The sequence below is a fragment of the Bradysia coprophila genome, unplaced genomic scaffold (assembly GCF_014529535.1).
Source record: "Bradysia coprophila strain Holo2 unplaced genomic scaffold, BU_Bcop_v1 contig_350, whole genome shotgun sequence".
In the NCBI taxonomy this organism is placed as follows: Eukaryota; Metazoa; Arthropoda; class Insecta; order Diptera; family Sciaridae; genus Bradysia; species Bradysia coprophila.
In genome coordinates this window covers 6,015,315-6,033,046 of record NW_023503608.1, presented here as the reverse complement: position 1 = coordinate 6,033,046, position 17,732 = coordinate 6,015,315, and the positions used below count along the sequence as shown (strand labels likewise).

Below are 17,732 nucleotides of genomic sequence, written 5' to 3'. Positions count from 1 at the left end.
ATTAGTGACATGGGTAATGAAAGCCCCTGATAGCGGCTACAAATACATAATACTTCGAACTATTGCCAAATTATCGCTAATTCGATTGAAGTTGAACTGTTCCGAGCTTTAGATAGTCTTGACAAAAAATATCTTGACTATACACCCGAATCATAAGCTTACAGTATAATGAACGCATCTGCATAAAATTATGTTGTGATCCGACCGTATAAATTCATTTATCGAAAATTTATTTCCTTTTTGTTATGACAATAAAAAACAGTCTCAACAGACGGTACTTGTCATAACTACATTGAACCGAAAAACTAAAAAAAAATCTCAACTTAATGGTTTCGATCGTAAATGCCTCATTTGAAGTGTTTATAAAGCGATAGAAAATGTTTGTTTTTTACAATGCATAAAAATCTAAAATCTAAAAAATTCATTAAAGTAGAACATTCCACGCGACAGATTTATTTTTTATTTACTTTGTAATTTAATCCGGAAAGGTCATAAACAAAATATGTTTTTTGTTTTTTATTATTTTCATATCACCTTGTTGATTTTCGTATATATAACATATATATTGAACTACAGCAACAACATTAACTGGTAGCAAAAAAAAATATATAACGCGCTTTTCATAACAAATTTTCTTTAAGTCTAAATATATTAAACGATTTATTCATATGCGAAGCAGAAGAGAAAAAAATATAATAAATTAATAATCGTGTTTTTAAAGCACCATTAATCTAAATCTGCACAGACGATTCAGTCATCATCAGCACGTATAGTGCGTGTATATATTATGCCAGTGCATATATACGTATACAATAATTGTAGAGCTAGACATATATTTTTGAAGAAAAAAATTTTTTATTTGCAATTTTTCTGATGTGTCTGAGTATGTTTTCCTTTCATTAAAATTTCTTGGAAATTTGAAAAATTTTCCACAGACAAAATCGTTTTATTATTTGATTAGCGAAATAATAATTTGAAGACAGGTATTATAAAGTGAATATGGCTACGATGTGAGCCACTTAATTTTCGGATGACTAATAAAATGGAAAATGTTATTTTTTGATGAATAAAAACGGAAAATTTATGTTTTTTGAGAGATGAAAATTTTGAAAATAATAAACGAGCTTCCATAAAAAATAAATTAATTAAAAAATTCAAAGTGTTATTTGATGGAAAAGTGTAACATTGTAAGAATATGCACGATAGTGAATTTTTTATTATCAAAAAAATCATTTGATAACCTCATGGAACTTTGCCGAAAAAGTTTTATTTTATTGCAATAAAAGCCAAATAGATTCACATTCCTATTCTATTTGTCGATTTTAATCGCACAAAATAACAAAGAATCGACTGAATAAGAAACTAGATTCGACCAATTCAATTGTAGAAGTATGTGGTTTTTGTTGGATTTTCGTAGGATAACCTTAAAAATGAGAGGAAATTCTGCCCGAATTCCATGTCGGTTTTTGTTTGATTGCGCTAGACGTCTTATCATAAATCACAACGCAATTTTACAAAATCGTTGAGGCAAGATTTTCGAACAGATTTATCCGGATTTTCTAGGATCAAACGACTAAATGAGTACTATTCCTTTTGCTGTTATATAGACCAACCAAAACCTATATTTCACGTTGAAGTAGAATTATCCGCGAGCTCCTACTCGAGAAGGGAACTACCAAAAAGAATTATGTCATAACAAGAAATCCCAATCAAAATCTTTGCAGAATCTTTGTCGCTGCAAATAGCTCGACGCAATGTCAATTTTTGAACTTGCAATGATAATTAATTGTTCTTTAAAGTCGACCGAATTTAGAATTTAGGACTTTCATATTCTCTGCAAGTAGCAGTCAGTGTGTGACCAAGTGTTCATTTTTTAAGATATTTTATAAACAGCAAGCGTATCACGGTGTTCATAATTCTTAAATCTGGTACTTATATTGTTGGAAAAATTTTATAGGTGTTGGCTAGATAATCTTTTACTTCATTAGTTATAGCACATAATGGTTTGTAATATAAAAGATGTTGTCGATAAAAGATGATTCTGTTCATTTTATTAGTAGTATTGCGAAACTCCATCAAATGACGAAATAGTGTAGAGTTTATCAAAAGTTTTATAGTCTTATTTGAACACATTTCAACATTCTTCGGTACGGATCAATGTTCGAAGAAGTGAATACAATTTCAACGACGCTATTTACAAGGGATCGTTTTCGTAATCATTTATTGCTTTAAAAGAAACTAGAGTTTCATCAACGAACTTACTTAATGTTTTAAATTAATTTTTCGTGTGAACTGTTTGCTTTTTCTTAAGTTAAAAAAAAGTAATATTTTGTTCACTAAATACCCATCCGCATAATAACTGATGGAGATGAAATAATTTGTATTCGAAAAAAGAAACAACAAGAAGACTGCTACATTTAATACACAATGCCCAAATAAACATATTGTTTTCCGAAACGATATCAAATATTTACTCATTCGCAATTCCCACAAGAAAATTTTCATCTATCGAACTGATGACGATACATTTTGATGAATTACGCATTCAAATATGTTTATTATTGTTTGGGAGTCTTTACTGTGGAGACATACATTGTATGCTTTTGTTAACAATAATTTTGTAGCTCAAAAATTACGAACAAAGAATCGACTGTAGGTCGGATGGAATAATAATTTAGTTTATCCCAGAAATATTTAACTAAACTTACAGATATTCTTATTCACGAATTTCTAAGTACTTTTGTTGCGTGTTACTGTTGTATTCTTCACTTTTTATTTCATTTACACGAAACATCTATGCTAACCAATTATTATCTAACTTTACGTTCAAGTGGTTCAAGGGTGTCAGCAATTATGTTTTTAAACGCTTGTGACCAATTGTTAGCGGTAATGCAGCTTTTTACTCCCTTTAAAGTCTGGGAAAAAAAAAGAACAGAGTTAGTGTGGAGGACATTTTTGAAAGTGAAAGACCACTTTTACATTGAAAGTTGTGTTTTTCATCAATTTGTTAGGAGTTACTTCAATAGACTGTTATGATCTGAGCGAGAAAACCGAGGTACGGTTAACAATAACTAGCGTTGGGGTACTTGTCATTGATCAGATCCTCCAAGGCAAGTTAAAATAACTGGTCTCTATCCTTCTCTATCATCATAACACTCTATAAAAACTATGAATTATAGCTGAGAAAATCAACTTAATTTGTAAAGTAAATTATGAACGAAAAAGTCTCACGTAAGCTACGTTCCATGCTACTAATTACTTGGAATTTCCCATCAATAGCTTAAATTTCAGAAAGCTTTTAAAAGCGTCATGATCGAAACATTGTGAAAATTATTGGAAAATTCAATCAGTACTCCTCACGTCCTTAGATGACTTTTTCGAATGCAACCAAACAACCCACAATGTGCGTAATTCAATTTAAAGAAGAAAACAAGAAAATAAAATCCAAATTCCTTTTATCAATGTCAAAAGTCAAAAAACCCACTCGTCAATCTCTAACCAATAAATACATGTCTAGAATGCGTAAAATATAAGCCAAAAATACGAAAAACAATCGAAATGTGAAAACTAAAACCCATTACTCACAAAATTTTAATTCAAATTCACAAAACACAATCCGAAATTCCCGAAAAATATAAATTTAAAATTAAATTCCAAAAACGAGCTGAAAATAAAAATATAAACCAAAAGGCATGAGACATGTAAGAATTTTCACCTTCTCGATTCCACATACTTACCTCCACTCTATAAAAAAAACACAAACAAAATATTATGCATGTTACATTGTTTGCTTATTCGGGAGGTAATATAAAAGTATCGTTTGAAGAATAAGAAGAAAAAAATGAATAAAATATAAAATATTCTAAATTCTTGAAGCGCACGCCGGTCCTAGACAAAGCGATCTTGTGATTCGATTGTCATGCGCCGGCGCATATTATTATATTGCCAAGTGCATCGTCTTTTTATGATTCCTCTTCTTCCATTCCTTTATCAATTCAATAAAGTCAAAAATTGCAGTCATTGTTTTCGTTCAGTTTTGTGGCTGTTGTTGTTGTATGACAATTAATTTTCCCAATTCCTCTTATCCGCAATCTTGACGAAACGGCAAAAAAAACATTCTAAAATTTATAAGTTTCTTGATCCAGATTCTAGACCACTATCGACTTATATATCTTTATGCTTAATTGTTTCATATTAATAAACTTTTTCTCTTCTTTTTTCCATTTTATAAACGGTAATTGCATTTTAATTGTAGGTTGTGCTACACTGAGTAGCGCTGAATAAAAAAAATACAAAAAGAAGAGGAAAAAAAACGCAGTGTGTATTTCACACACAAAAAAATTTATAAATTCATTTTAATGCTTGGAAAAAGTTAACAAAGCGTACCGATCGCCATAATATTACATTTTATGTACTCTTTGGACCCCAAACCGAACTCCGTCCGAACAGCCAACAACACTGTACACAAAACAAGCATTGGAGAACATTTTACAACAATATGTAAATTAGATTTAGTTTTTTTTTATTATTATTTTTTACTTCTTCATATATGTGCCTGTCTTGTATTTTACGATATGGGAGAAATACATTGTTAGAATAAATTTATGATAAATATTTGCATTTTCTTGTATTCGCTGATGATATACATTTATAATAGAAATTATTATTGGTCGGAGCACCATAAAATTAGCTCTCTGAGGTAAAAAAAATAAGGAAAAAAATACGAAATTACAGTAAACACAAAAAAAGTTTTACGTGAACCCATCACGCGGCTAAGAATCTAGAATTGACAAAATAGAATTGTACAACTGGATAATATTTTGCTTAGCTTAAACCTATTTCTTGAGGACTTTTGTCTTCCAAAAGACAATCAAACAACCGAGTAACAGTACAATACCAAAATTTGGATTTCCCATTCAAATCTAGTACTTCTCGATTTTTTAATATTTTATTTTTATTGGTGTAACAAAGATGCCGAAGCCCAATAATATGTTGATCAACAATACAGAAAAAATCAATTAGTAAATACAGTCAATATTACTTAGAAAAGTCCAAAGGTCCACCAATCAGTGTTCGAGATGACATTGGACAAGCTTCTTAAACGCCGATAATCTGTCGTTCATGATATTTAAGTCTGAGAAAAACATATCATGATGCTCTTGCAGTCTGAATATTATTCGAAATAATTTATAATAACGGTAAATAGCATAGAATTTCAAACACTACCATTTTTGACAGATGATTTTTGAAGCTTTATTGGATAGAAAAAAAAAACTTTACTTCAATACAACTATTTACAACTAAGTTTCATAAGAAAACACCGTAGCCAGAAAATCATTCGTATGATTTTTAAGGCGTCATTGGGTCTACTTATTTGCAACTAAATGAAAGAAAATCTTTTACTTCATTAATTTTTTTAAAGTGAAATATTACTAAAAGACCTCAAATTAGGAAGTGTGCATCATTTCAATTCTACGTTACTATCTATAATAGATTATTTAACAGTCCGAAAGAGGTAAAGACATTCTTGGAGCTTTCAACCTAAGCCAACTGAAAACAGCCTACCTTTTAGTCAGATTGAAATTTTGAAGCTGACACACGCACACGTGTGGTTGCGGCACAACCGTATAAATACGTATAAACAGTTCTGATTGTTTGTGTGGATCAGCTGAAGCAAAGTCATGCTGAAATTTGACTGCTTCTAACTGTATCTGGAGCCTTTAACTTAAATAAATTTCAACTTCTAAATTTGTTGACATCTCGTTTTACTACTTTAGTACTTTATACACACTAATTTACACCACAAGTTGCTTAAGAACATAAGTTCTTGACTCCGTGATGACAACATTAAACTCATAATTTTGAAACATATTCCAATGTAAAGTTGGTTCAACAAAAAAAAGCTTTAAATTTCAATTTAACAACAAAGGTTAGTCAGTCATGGTTCTATTCTACAATGTAACAATCAATTAATCAAAAACTTGTCGAAATTGAAAACGATTACATAAATAAAGCGAATTGCATTTAGAACGGTGTATAGTAGATATATTTATATACAAAACTCTTTTTTTCTCGTTCGTTTCGTGTGCTTGAACTAAAAGTCTAAACATAACAATAATTGTTTGTTTTTTTGTATATATACCTAACCGCGCATATAATACCATTTATGCCATTTATGTATACCGAATTGTCTGTTTTTATAGTTAAAATGTCAACATATTTTTTTTTCTGAAAATTCTATCTCCTTGACTGTTTTTCCAGTTCCAATGTTGCATTTTGATCGTGTGTATGAAAGAAATACAAAAAAAAAATCGCGCGCGCAGACAATATAGAGATATATATTATCCTACAAACCTAATGTAATAGCCGAGATGTCGATGCAATGGTGATCTTTATTTTGTTTAAATGTGCTGTACATTTTACACTTTACAACACAATCTCTATATACATAACATTAAAATGTTATAAAAATTCAACTCGCCAAATGCAATTATGTGAGTAAGATGCAGTTGATGTGCAATTTATTGAGAATTTCAACGTGTGCTTGCTCATAAAGTCATGAAACTGAAGGTCGCGTAAAATTGTGTATTTTTCTTATCGTACGCTCTAATTCCGAGTTCGCTTATGTTACATTTATTAATAAGATTTTTTTTGTTTTTGTAAAGAACATATTCATATAATGTCAGATGTATTGGGGAATGTCAAGCAATTTGCTCCAATTTTACTTATAGCATGACACTTAAATGAATTGAAATGCTGTTCTGAGATACAAATTTTCGAGGAAGTCACAATATTCTTCAAATTTGCAATAAATAAGGATACGTAAGTTGGAATGATAAAAGATTTAATTATGTGCGATTTCAACAGGGAGAGCCGTTTCATGAAAATGGAATGCCCCTGAGCATGTAGAGAAACCTCATTAAATTTTACCACATTTTGATATGCAACGGAACCAAAACTATGTAAAGACATTGAGTGAATTTCCGCTCTTCTATCCAAGATTTGGTGAAACCTCGAAAATTTAAAGAAAATGTGGAGTCATTTTCCCTCTGCATATGTGACCTGTTGCGGTCGGCATCATCTGTTAACGACAGCGACTTCAGAAATAAACGAAAGGCTGTAACTATTGCGATCTTATATAGCAAAAAAACATGTTCAAAAAATGAAGTAAAAGGTTTGAAATCTCTTGAAAATAGTTAGACTTAGACAGAGATGAGCCGCCTATCCGAAAAACCGAGATTTGAACCAAACCGAAAATCTCGGTTCGGTTGTGTCCGAACCGAAAACTTTTATTTCATTCGAAACAAGTCAAAATAAAGCTAGACACTTAAGAATAGATTGGTTTTATCATGAGCTAACTAAAAATAAGAAAATGGAGTTTGTCGGAAAACCGGCTCATCTCTGGACTTAGATACTTATGAAGTAATTGATCTGATTATCCGATAAAACTGCTGATATGCTTAGCATCTGGGAAAGGTTAGATAGTAGTGATGAGTTCACTATCACTATCATCACTGGCGATAGTAACTATAGTTACAGAAATCAGGAACCAGTTCTATCGTGTTGTTTTTTGCGTTTTTGCTCACTTTCATTGGCAATCACTTGAAACAATTTCCAATCATCGAAATGCAACCGATAAAGTTCAACTTGTCTTATCCAGTTTGGCGAACTAAAGACTCTGCAATTTTCTTCAATTCCAACAACATTCTCATGAATGTTTCGTATTATTCTCAAGCATTGTTCAGAGTGGCAATAAAATGAACCGATTTTATTTATTGATTTCCCATGACGAAAAGACCACGCACGATAACATAATATAATTACCAACTGCACTCTTTGACTTTATGAATAACATGGGAGCTTACGTTTCGAAGTGTCGAAAAACGTATTAGAGCCCAGTGTTTTGCGCGAATGCATGGTCTATTTGTTAACTTTTATTGTTATTAGTGGAATTATTACCTCAAGAGTGAGAGTAAATTAAATGTCTTATTAACAAAATTTTATGTATGTACAACATAATCGTGTGAAATAGTGAAATGCATGTGCGCATTGTGGGTGGGATCGATTGAAAAAAAAATTGTTGGATGCGATAAAATACTTTGAATGTGATGGATCATGATCCAGATCGTTTGATATAATTGTCTTAAAAACCAACGTGTAATATCTTCTCTTCATGTGACCCATATGAAAGCGATTGAAATGTCAGAGCCTGGTCTTGAATAAAACAAATTTAACTTTGTTGAAACACTTCATAGGCTTTACAAATCAATTTTCGTCGAGTTAAGCTGAAGGAGGGTATCGATAATGAGGATCACCCATGTCTAAGTCCGTCTAACAAGTACTTTGAGGTAATTGGCGACAGCTAGTAATAGTCGTCTCGTTTTGAATGTATTTTGTGATATGGCACATGAGGTGCTATAGTGAGACTGAATTCATGAATGAACATTCTCGTGTTTGAACGCACACGAAATGTTATTTTCGTTTCAGTGACTCCGAAAGAACTTTATATTCAAACGTTGGAATATAATAAATCAAAATTAACGAAACTGAAAATAAATGACGACAAAATGAGTCAAACACCATTATTAACGAATACCATTTCCAATATAACGAATTTTCATCTTGAGAAAACTAAATTTACATTACATCATTAGCGTAATAGTACTGTGCTCCTGCCTGCACGTTACGATTACACACTGACTGTATAACCGATCTTGTGTGTAAATATGTACACATAAATTAATATACCGTGCGTCTATACTTAGGATCGCGATGAAATCCCATAGATATTCCAACATGAAACTTCCTTCATTTCTTTCATCAGTTGCGAATTTTATTTTATCACGAAATTAGTGTCCAATGTTCTGAATTTATCATTATCCGTCGCATTTGTGCGTATTCTACATTTTTTTTTTGGTTGAAATCGCTCGAGGTTCCAATGCTACATAACATTGGAGAAAATGTTCAATGTACGAAATGACGCAAATGATCGCAGCACTAAAACGTTTTCACTGTTGTTATTTAGCGTCACTTAAATTTTCGTGTGGAAATTCCATACTTTCATTGAGCACTTCTCAGAACATAGCAAAACATTTTTTGCGGTTTTCATGTCTGCGAATCTTTTTTTGTGGGCCTTTTAGACATTAATGAGTTACGAATTGTGTGACGTCTGTTGTGCTGTTATGATACCGGAAATGTAAACCTATATAATGTAGTTAATGAATATACTATTCGTTTTCACCATTGTTATACGTGATACGTTCAATGTGGCAAATTTGTATTTGGGTAATTTGTAAGAAAAAAATCGACTGCGAAATGTAATATAAAATGAACCGGTTGAATAGTCTCGGAATTAATTGATATCACCGGTTTAAGGGAGTTGTTGTAGTAATCTGGGGTATGGATCGGTAACAGAAAAAGTTGTGAGCATTTACGAATTACGAATAATTATAATGGGAAGAGTAAAGGTACGATAGGTATTCTTTCATCCACAATGACGAGAAATATGTTTTTACAGTTCTGAGTACTAAGTTTTGATGGAAAATGAGCAGTAGGAAAGTTTAAGACAGGGAAATTTTAAAAATTATTTTATATCTTTGAAAAATGTGGCTAAAAATACAATGTTGCCCCTAGTCACACTCTAAACTTTTTTTAAATTACATTTTGAAAGTATAATTTATGGCGAAACTGCAACCCTTATTGAAATTGCACATCGTGACCATCACCGGTACATTCACCTTTACATAAGAAGCCCCTCGGTGACTTGCACGTCTCCAGAAATCTTAAGGAATTCGATAACAAAATTATTTCTTACCTTATCGGCCTTGTGACAAGAAAAAACAATCGAAATCATTAAATTCAATCAAGTTTAAACACAATATAAAAAAAATTATCTCCACAAATGACTTTAGACCCTGCATGATAAATGCGAAAGGTATTTCCCTGATGACCGTTTTATCGCCGGTCGCACTAATTGTTCGCATATTTTCAAAGAGATTAGCGAATAATCAAAGTCTGAACAATTTTATTACCAACAGTAATATAGCTTAATCGTCACATTTCTTCTCTTTTTTTTCGAACTGGAAAAAAATAAACGTCGACGAACAGCAAATTCATGAATGAACTTGTTTTGGTCTCAACATATATCACATGCTCTTCTGATGAATGCGAAAGATAAACATAAATACAAAATGAATTGAACGGAAAAAAGTGAACAATAATTATGCAAAGAGAATAGATAAGAAAATGTTATCATTTCGTATAATATTTTTTCTTCCATTTTAAATAGAAGTATTGTGTAATTGATATCGCTATTTGGAATTATATTTTCTTTTTTATTGTTTTAGTGATACGTTACGTATGCTATTGGTTAAAAAAAAATTGTATATGACGGCATCACTAAGATTATAATAAATTCCAATTTATAAATGGTTGAAAATTCAATATTGAAATAATTTTAGTAGTGACGCTAAGTTTTTATGGATTGTTTTTAGATCAGTTGTTATATCCTATTCTTATCTTTAGTGGAAAACTTACAATGACGCTAGAATGTTGGCCAAATTGTATTTATGTACCAGATTGCGTACATTTCCATATGCAGATTGCGTATATTTCCGAACTGTAAAGAAAATGACTAATTTTTCGAATATACATTACCTCGTCACCCGATAATTAAAAGAAATGATTCACCACCCCTAATACGAAACTAAAAACTACACCTGTAGTAATCGATAATCACCTAAAAAATAAATCGTCACCACTACCTATACTTCAGTTCTTGCTTCAGCCACATCACACCCAGATTCTGACTTTGAGTAATCTTAACGGATACCAACTAACCTTGAAAAGCACCACAATCGGCTTTGTAGCATAGTACAACGAATTAATGGATTTTTTTAACTTTCCCAGTCGTTGAAAAACTCTCATATTGAATTCAGGAAGTGCAGAAACGGTACCAAGAACCGGTTCTTTGAGAACCGAAACATGGTTCTTTTTAGTCTGGAACCGGTTCATAAATATCCCTTTTTTCATGATCGATAGCTGGCTCCATGCGCCAACAAAGCTCCTGTCGCACCCAGTAAGTTGTACCTAAAAAATCAAATAGTTCAGCAACATTAAGTTGTTAACGTTAACCTGTTGCAGACGGCAAGCATATGACCAGTATTATTAGCTGGTCTATTACTTCCATCAATCAAAGTATTTTTAGTCGGTTGATTTCAAATCTTGTACTTCAATTTCTTTGATATGTATTTTACTGTATAAAGGACCATATTACCCAGAGATTGCCATTATTTTTGTCGTCGTTATCGATAACAGATTCAAATTGAATAATTATATTGGCTTGTTGTCCGGACATTCTGGGATCGAAAGTGAACTTGTGATCGTATCATTTTGATGCAGATTGATCAAATGTCAATTGGATATTTATGTGAATTTTCTTTGGTTTTATGAAACAACTTCTTTCAAATGATTGACTCCACCATTTTGTTTCACCAGTTTTTCAGGTGGTCCATTAAAAAAAAGTGCTTATACACGCACACGCGTGGTAAAGGCTCTTATTTTAAAGATGCCGGGTGTAATGCGAAAATTTACTCACGCAATATAAATAAACAGTTCATTAACTGTTTACAGACTACAATATATTAACGGTGGCAATGACAAAAAAAGTGCAATATTATCTTGCGAAAGAGGACTTCAAATGTATGCAAAATAGATGAAGTAACAGATTTTACATAATTCCCTTGATCTTTGTTCAGATGACACGAAGTAATAGACTCAGAATCTAGCGATCATGGGCTAAGAAAATTAGCATCTATCTAATGACGTTGATTCATCGATTCATCCCAATTATCCACCAATTTATTGTCTCAATTATTGTCTGCTTCAAGTCACTTAGATCGATAAATAATCAGCTCTTGTTGTTATGCATACACGTGTGTATCGTTTCGTTGAATGTCTCTTTTGTTTTTCTTTTTCCATAAAAATATACAAAACGGTCGAAGAAAAACAGAATTTGAAATTTGTTTATTATTTTGCAGAAAAACAACAACATAATATCCTCGGAACATATCACAGAAGTGTGTTATTTACACTGAATGTTTTCCTTGATTTTTTTTTTGTTAAAATTCCAACAACAACAAAACAACATTTTTACAATACAAACATAAACTTTCATACACATAAACAATGTCAGACACATACGAAATGTCAAATTCATTTTATATTTGTTTTAGATCACAACTGGCACAACTCAACGTCTATAAATCCAGTTACAGGTAATGCAACCTTATACCTCTGGTATGATTTATGCCATAACCATATTGGCTTACAGAAGAAGAGAAAAAATTTGTTATGAAAAAAGTAGAAAATATTATATACGCTGAGCCTGAGCATATTTTTCACATACATCCAACCACACATATATCTAAACACTTCCATACATTTTTCTTTATTTTTAATAATCATAAAACATAAATATTATACACGCATTCAGAGTGAAAAGTCATAAATTTTGAAAATTTCTTTGATGAACGAGTTTTCGTTCAGCAAAGAGAGAAAGAGAGCGATGGAGAATAGCCTGGGCAAAAATCATAAAACAATTCACTTTCCCAATCCAATTTTATCGAACAAACATACATATCACGCATAATATCATCGTACTGCAAGGGATAACACTCTCAGATAACATGTCATCTCCGATGCCATTTTTTATATTACGTTCAACACAATAATGATAAATCAAAATAAATACAGAAAAAGAATGAAAGAAAGGATGTTCTCACAATCCATGCCATAAAACATTTTTTTTAAATAAAATTACTTAAGAGAAGAAAAAAGAACTTTGATGAAGATGTGACTGTCTAGATGACCTATATTTTAAGATGGAAATAGACTCACTTTTCCTATAGTTTTCGTGTAAGGTATATTTACCACCACAAGCACGTAAAAAACGCTTCACACTTAACCGAATATTATCTTATATTTTTTTAATGTGAATGTTAAACCAACAATAGTCAGTCGAAGAAAACCCGATTTATAAAAAAAGAAAGAAGGAAAAAAAAATCTGTTGAAAAACATATTTCCACACTCTGCACGCACTATGTGTATAGCTTTACGATTTTTAATATCATAATTTTAGTACTTATAATATCGTTGCTCTTCCGTTGATAAGTGTGTTAGTGATGATTTATTTTATTTTGTTCAATGTTTATTTAAAGTGGTTTTTCAGATGACAAAATTTGAGGTGTAATAATCGTAAAAAGAAAATTTGTAAAAGCGTCCCTTAATTGCCATTCAAAAATAAACTTTTTTTGTGTGTGGATTCTGTTACGAAATGGTGCTTCGCTAGCAACGTTTGTTATTTTTTATTTACGTTAGTTTTAAGCTCACTGGTCATCATTGTGGTATCGTTGGATGTGTTTTTCATCAGATTTTGGGCAGTAGACTTAAATCAATCGCAATAGCAGTCATTTTAGCGTTTGCGATTAGGTTGTATTAAGATCTTGTAAGCGTTAATTCGATTTATTTCAAGTGAAAGCGACAATATTTGTAGCATACTAAACCATTCAATGCTTTCGCCTGAGTTGAAACGCTTTACTAACTTGAATTATGGGCTTTGTTGGGATGGAAATCTTTCTGTGATTTTCTGTGACTCTTTCCAACAAAAATATGTTCCGTATGAAAAAATCGGTGCCGCCTTTTCCATATGGGCCGAATGGGCAAATGCCCGTGGCGCCCGAAGTAGAGTAGAAGATAATGGCGCTCGAGGTCCTTAAAAAAAATTTAGCGTTACTAAATTGGCGCCTATTTTTCCAATTGCCCGATGGCGCCCAAAACCTAAAAACCTAAAAGCGGCACTGGAAAAAATAAATAAAAATGTAGTATCTGCCATACGATCAATAATAATAAATGATGAATGATTGAATGAATGATTTAGGAATAAGGATAATTACGACAGTTAAGCTTACTGGCTCGAATAATTTCTTTCTAATTTCAGTTTGACATGTCCTGATAAAACGTCAAACCTTTTCGACGCCCCATTTTCTTTTTATCTTATATTGGCAGACAAAAGTTACAAAATTGCATAAAGTCAAAGCTCTTCAAGCAAAATAAAGTACTATTTTATACTATTTACAGTGCCACTCATACTTGAAGTGCTTTGATAAAATACGAGTAGAGAAATTAGTCCTATACTTCGAATGTGAAGTCTCTTTGGTTTAAAAAATGTGACGTCACACTGCCATATCTCGTCTACTGAGAATAAGGCACTTCTAGAATTTACTTTTCTTAAAGTGAGTTTCACGAGATTTTATTAGCTGGATTGCCGTCATCAGTTTATTTGACTTGACACTCGATTGACAAGTGTTTGGTACATACAAAAACTGCCTTAACCTGTTACAGAAGGCAAGCATATGACCAGTGTTATTATTGGGTCTATTGCTTCCATCAATCAAAGTATTTTTAGTCGGTTGATTTCAAATCTTGTACTTCAATTTTTTAACATGCATTTTACTATATAAAGGACTAGAGCTTTTATTATTTTTGTCGACGTTATCCATAACAGATGGAGCTTCTAACTACCAAGCTTTTGTCTGAACTACTACTACTTAACCACCAAATTAAACTGTTCGACAAAAATAGGTACTGCATCCCTCGGTATATTTAACTTACGTAACAACAAAGTAAGTGAACATAAATTACTCCATAAATATTAATGATGCACAAAGCTACACACCTGTTTATCGTCGTACCAACAACACTACACTTCTTGCCATACATTTTATGCGTGAGAACCAAACGAGAAGAAAAAGAACTTATTGAAGAAAACCCGTAAAATGTGTTTCACTATTTTACAATTGGAAATGTTTTTTGCTTCACTGACACGGCTATTTGTTGTGAATGTTTGGCGTTGAGTAATATTTCAATGAATGCTCTCACTCGAATGGCAATATTTCTATAACAATGAAAAGTCTTTCAAAGTTCGTAAGTGGATGCGTCAGATTATGTTCGTTTTATTCGATAATTCCCAAAGTACTCCGCATCGTAAAATTACTACAGTAAGGAAGATTGGAGAAAATTTCTTTTGGCTGCAATTCAAACCTCCAAATTTATTTATTGGTAGACGAATGCAGTGCGTTGTAATCCATAACGTCTGAATGTTACATTTTATAGTACAATTAATTTGTATAAAAATTTACGTAGACATTGCATACGGAAAAATATATGCGCACATAGTCCGTCAGAACAACGACCTTGTAACGGCGACCGTTTTGTTGTTTTGGAATACAACATTGTAGTATCATTCAAAGGTTTAAATGATTATGAAAGTGTCTCCTACCTAATGTTCACACTCATATCATCTCTGTTTCAGAATAGTGTCGCATCAGTGTATCAGAGTGAACGATCAAACGAATTGATAATAAACAAAATCCCAAAAAAAATTGTGTGGGCCGATCGATCCACTAAAATCCTTTACATGCATAGCATGATTGATTTAAATAAAGACTTGTTGACTGACTCATCAGTGCTGACTAAAGAAAACAAATCGAAGTCTCTCTATATTTATCCCGTCCTTATGAGAAATAACGACCATTTCATTCACCTTTTTTTCCTCACATTATTTAGTGCAGTAATTTAGATTAGGATGTATAAGCGACTCTCGTCGAAATAAATTGTTTCTTTTTAATAGTACACACCGGTGTGCAATGATGAAACAATTACAGATGCGGTAACAATGCTTTTAAAATTGGAATCAGCCAAGAGCTTAGATGTGAATCATTTTGTTTTTGTTCGGTTCATACACTTATACACATTATTGTAGTCTAATGAGAATGTGTTAAAAATGTTCATTGATAAACAATGCTGCTTCTCACTTAACGATTACTTTATTTTCTGATTTGGCACGATCGAGAAAAATTTGTAAGTTTCAGCATCAAAGCTGAAGATTGTGTAGTAAAACGTTATCGTTAAAATTGAACGTGCAGTACAAATTGATATTGTCAGTCACATGAGAATTATTTTTATTTATCAAAATGTAGATTAGGTTGTAAAGTGTGAGCGATCGGCTACCTGCTAATAATGATTACAATTAATAAGCTGAGTATTTTGATGGAGTGACGAGATTTATTTGACAATAGGGAAAATAGAACGGACTAGAAACGTTTACGATACAGAGGTAATGTAGTCAATCTCATACGTTCTTATCCCTTATCGGATGTGATTGAAAGAATTCGATAAGTTTTGTATGTACATTTGAAACCCACCGAAAATTCAATCGACTATCCTCATCATCTGCTTCTGCCAGCACTACAATTCTCCTTTTGTTTCAATAGTTTGAAACTTTTCATCAAATATGCATTTGTTGATCTGTTAGAAACAAACTTATGAGGACGAATTTAATGCATTACACTCATCGTCATATATGCTAACAAATCACAGATGTTCTGAACTGTGGAACTGTGGTGATAAATTAAATATTTTGAGTAAGAATTGGAATAATAATTATCAAGCATAATCATCACTTAAAATGTGAGACATTAAACAGATTTCTGGTCTGAACATTTATTATTTGTAAACAGTGTTCCAATATTTACATTTTGCATTATAAGCAAAACAAAATAGACTTCTTTGAGGAGACAAAGATGCATTTGTGAACCGTCAAAATATTGAGTGAGTGAAATAAATAAGGTTTAAGAAACAAAACGTAGTAATATGGCGAACCTTAACTGTATGACGAATTTGGGCCTGCCGATTGTAAAATCTTTCTAATTTGGGAGTTTTTGTGGGTTGCAATTGATTCCACAAGAATTTTGTTGAACAAATGAAAATCTAGATTTAAATTTTCTGAATTTTGGTTGGGCACTTCATCCCAACAAGAATGAAATACTAAAATAAAAAATCTAGCTTTTCATTTGTTAAACGAATTTTGTGTGGAACCATTTACAAACCAAAACAACTTTCAAAACAGAAAACATGTCGAATTTCAATTTTCTCACCCTGCCTGTACAAACTTTGAGAATTGTTGCCTAAAATAAATGTTGAAATCCGATGTTACAACGCTAAACTAGTATCTAAATTACGGATCAGGAACAGAAGTCGCTTACATTTTGGTTCACTTTCCATCTCTTTAATTTTTCGTCACCTTATTCATTTATTTCTGATCCCTGGTCCATACCTATATCTACCCGATTCTGGTTTACTTTTCCTTTCTCCAAACTAATAACTAAAAACCAATAACTTCCGAAGTAGAGTCTTTTTACTTACATAATTTAAGTGTGTTGCAAATGCAAGTAGAAGCTTTTTTGCAGGGAAAATGTAGAAACTGACATTTATAAGCCAACAATTGTATCGATTTATTTAGGTTGTAAATTATCCGCTAATTACGTGTGGCCTAAGTAATTGAGGAACAGAAATTGACCAACACTTTGATGATACAATTTTTTATCAACAATTATTTAGTAAGACTTGACTTGATCCTTTAGTTGCGTTTCTGTGTGGTTTTGATCCACCTCAGAAATTCCTTTGCAAAAATATTTGCGTAAATAAAATTCTGCATTTGGTCAGGAATGCAGCATTTTTCGTTAGAAAAAATATGGTTTTCAAATCATTTGAAATGAGTTTAAAAATATTCAAGGCAGGCGATCCCAGTAATATGTTGCCTGCAGCGAATCATTAGCAATGTTATGACTTAATAAATTCGATTTTATTCAAAAACGATTTAAGATTAAAATTAA

The 17,732-nt window shown here is 31.9% G+C and overlaps 1 protein-coding gene across 5 annotated transcripts in view; it reads left to right on the top strand.

Moving 5' to 3' along the window:
* LOC119080423 (protein vein) overlaps nt 1–17,732 on the top strand; it is a 66,832-nt gene that overhangs the window by 35,259 nt on the left and 13,841 nt on the right. For 4 of the 5 annotated variants that reach the window (XM_037188772.1, XM_037188770.1, XM_037188771.1 and 1 more), the window contains one exon: nt 12,234–12,275. The exons of the other annotated variant lie outside the window; for it this stretch is intronic. In XM_037188772.1, the coding sequence (XP_037044667.1) occupies nt 12,234–12,275 (42 nt within the window). The remainder of the gene's footprint in view (nt 1–12,233; nt 12,276–17,732) is intronic. 5 annotated transcript variants of the gene reach the window in all.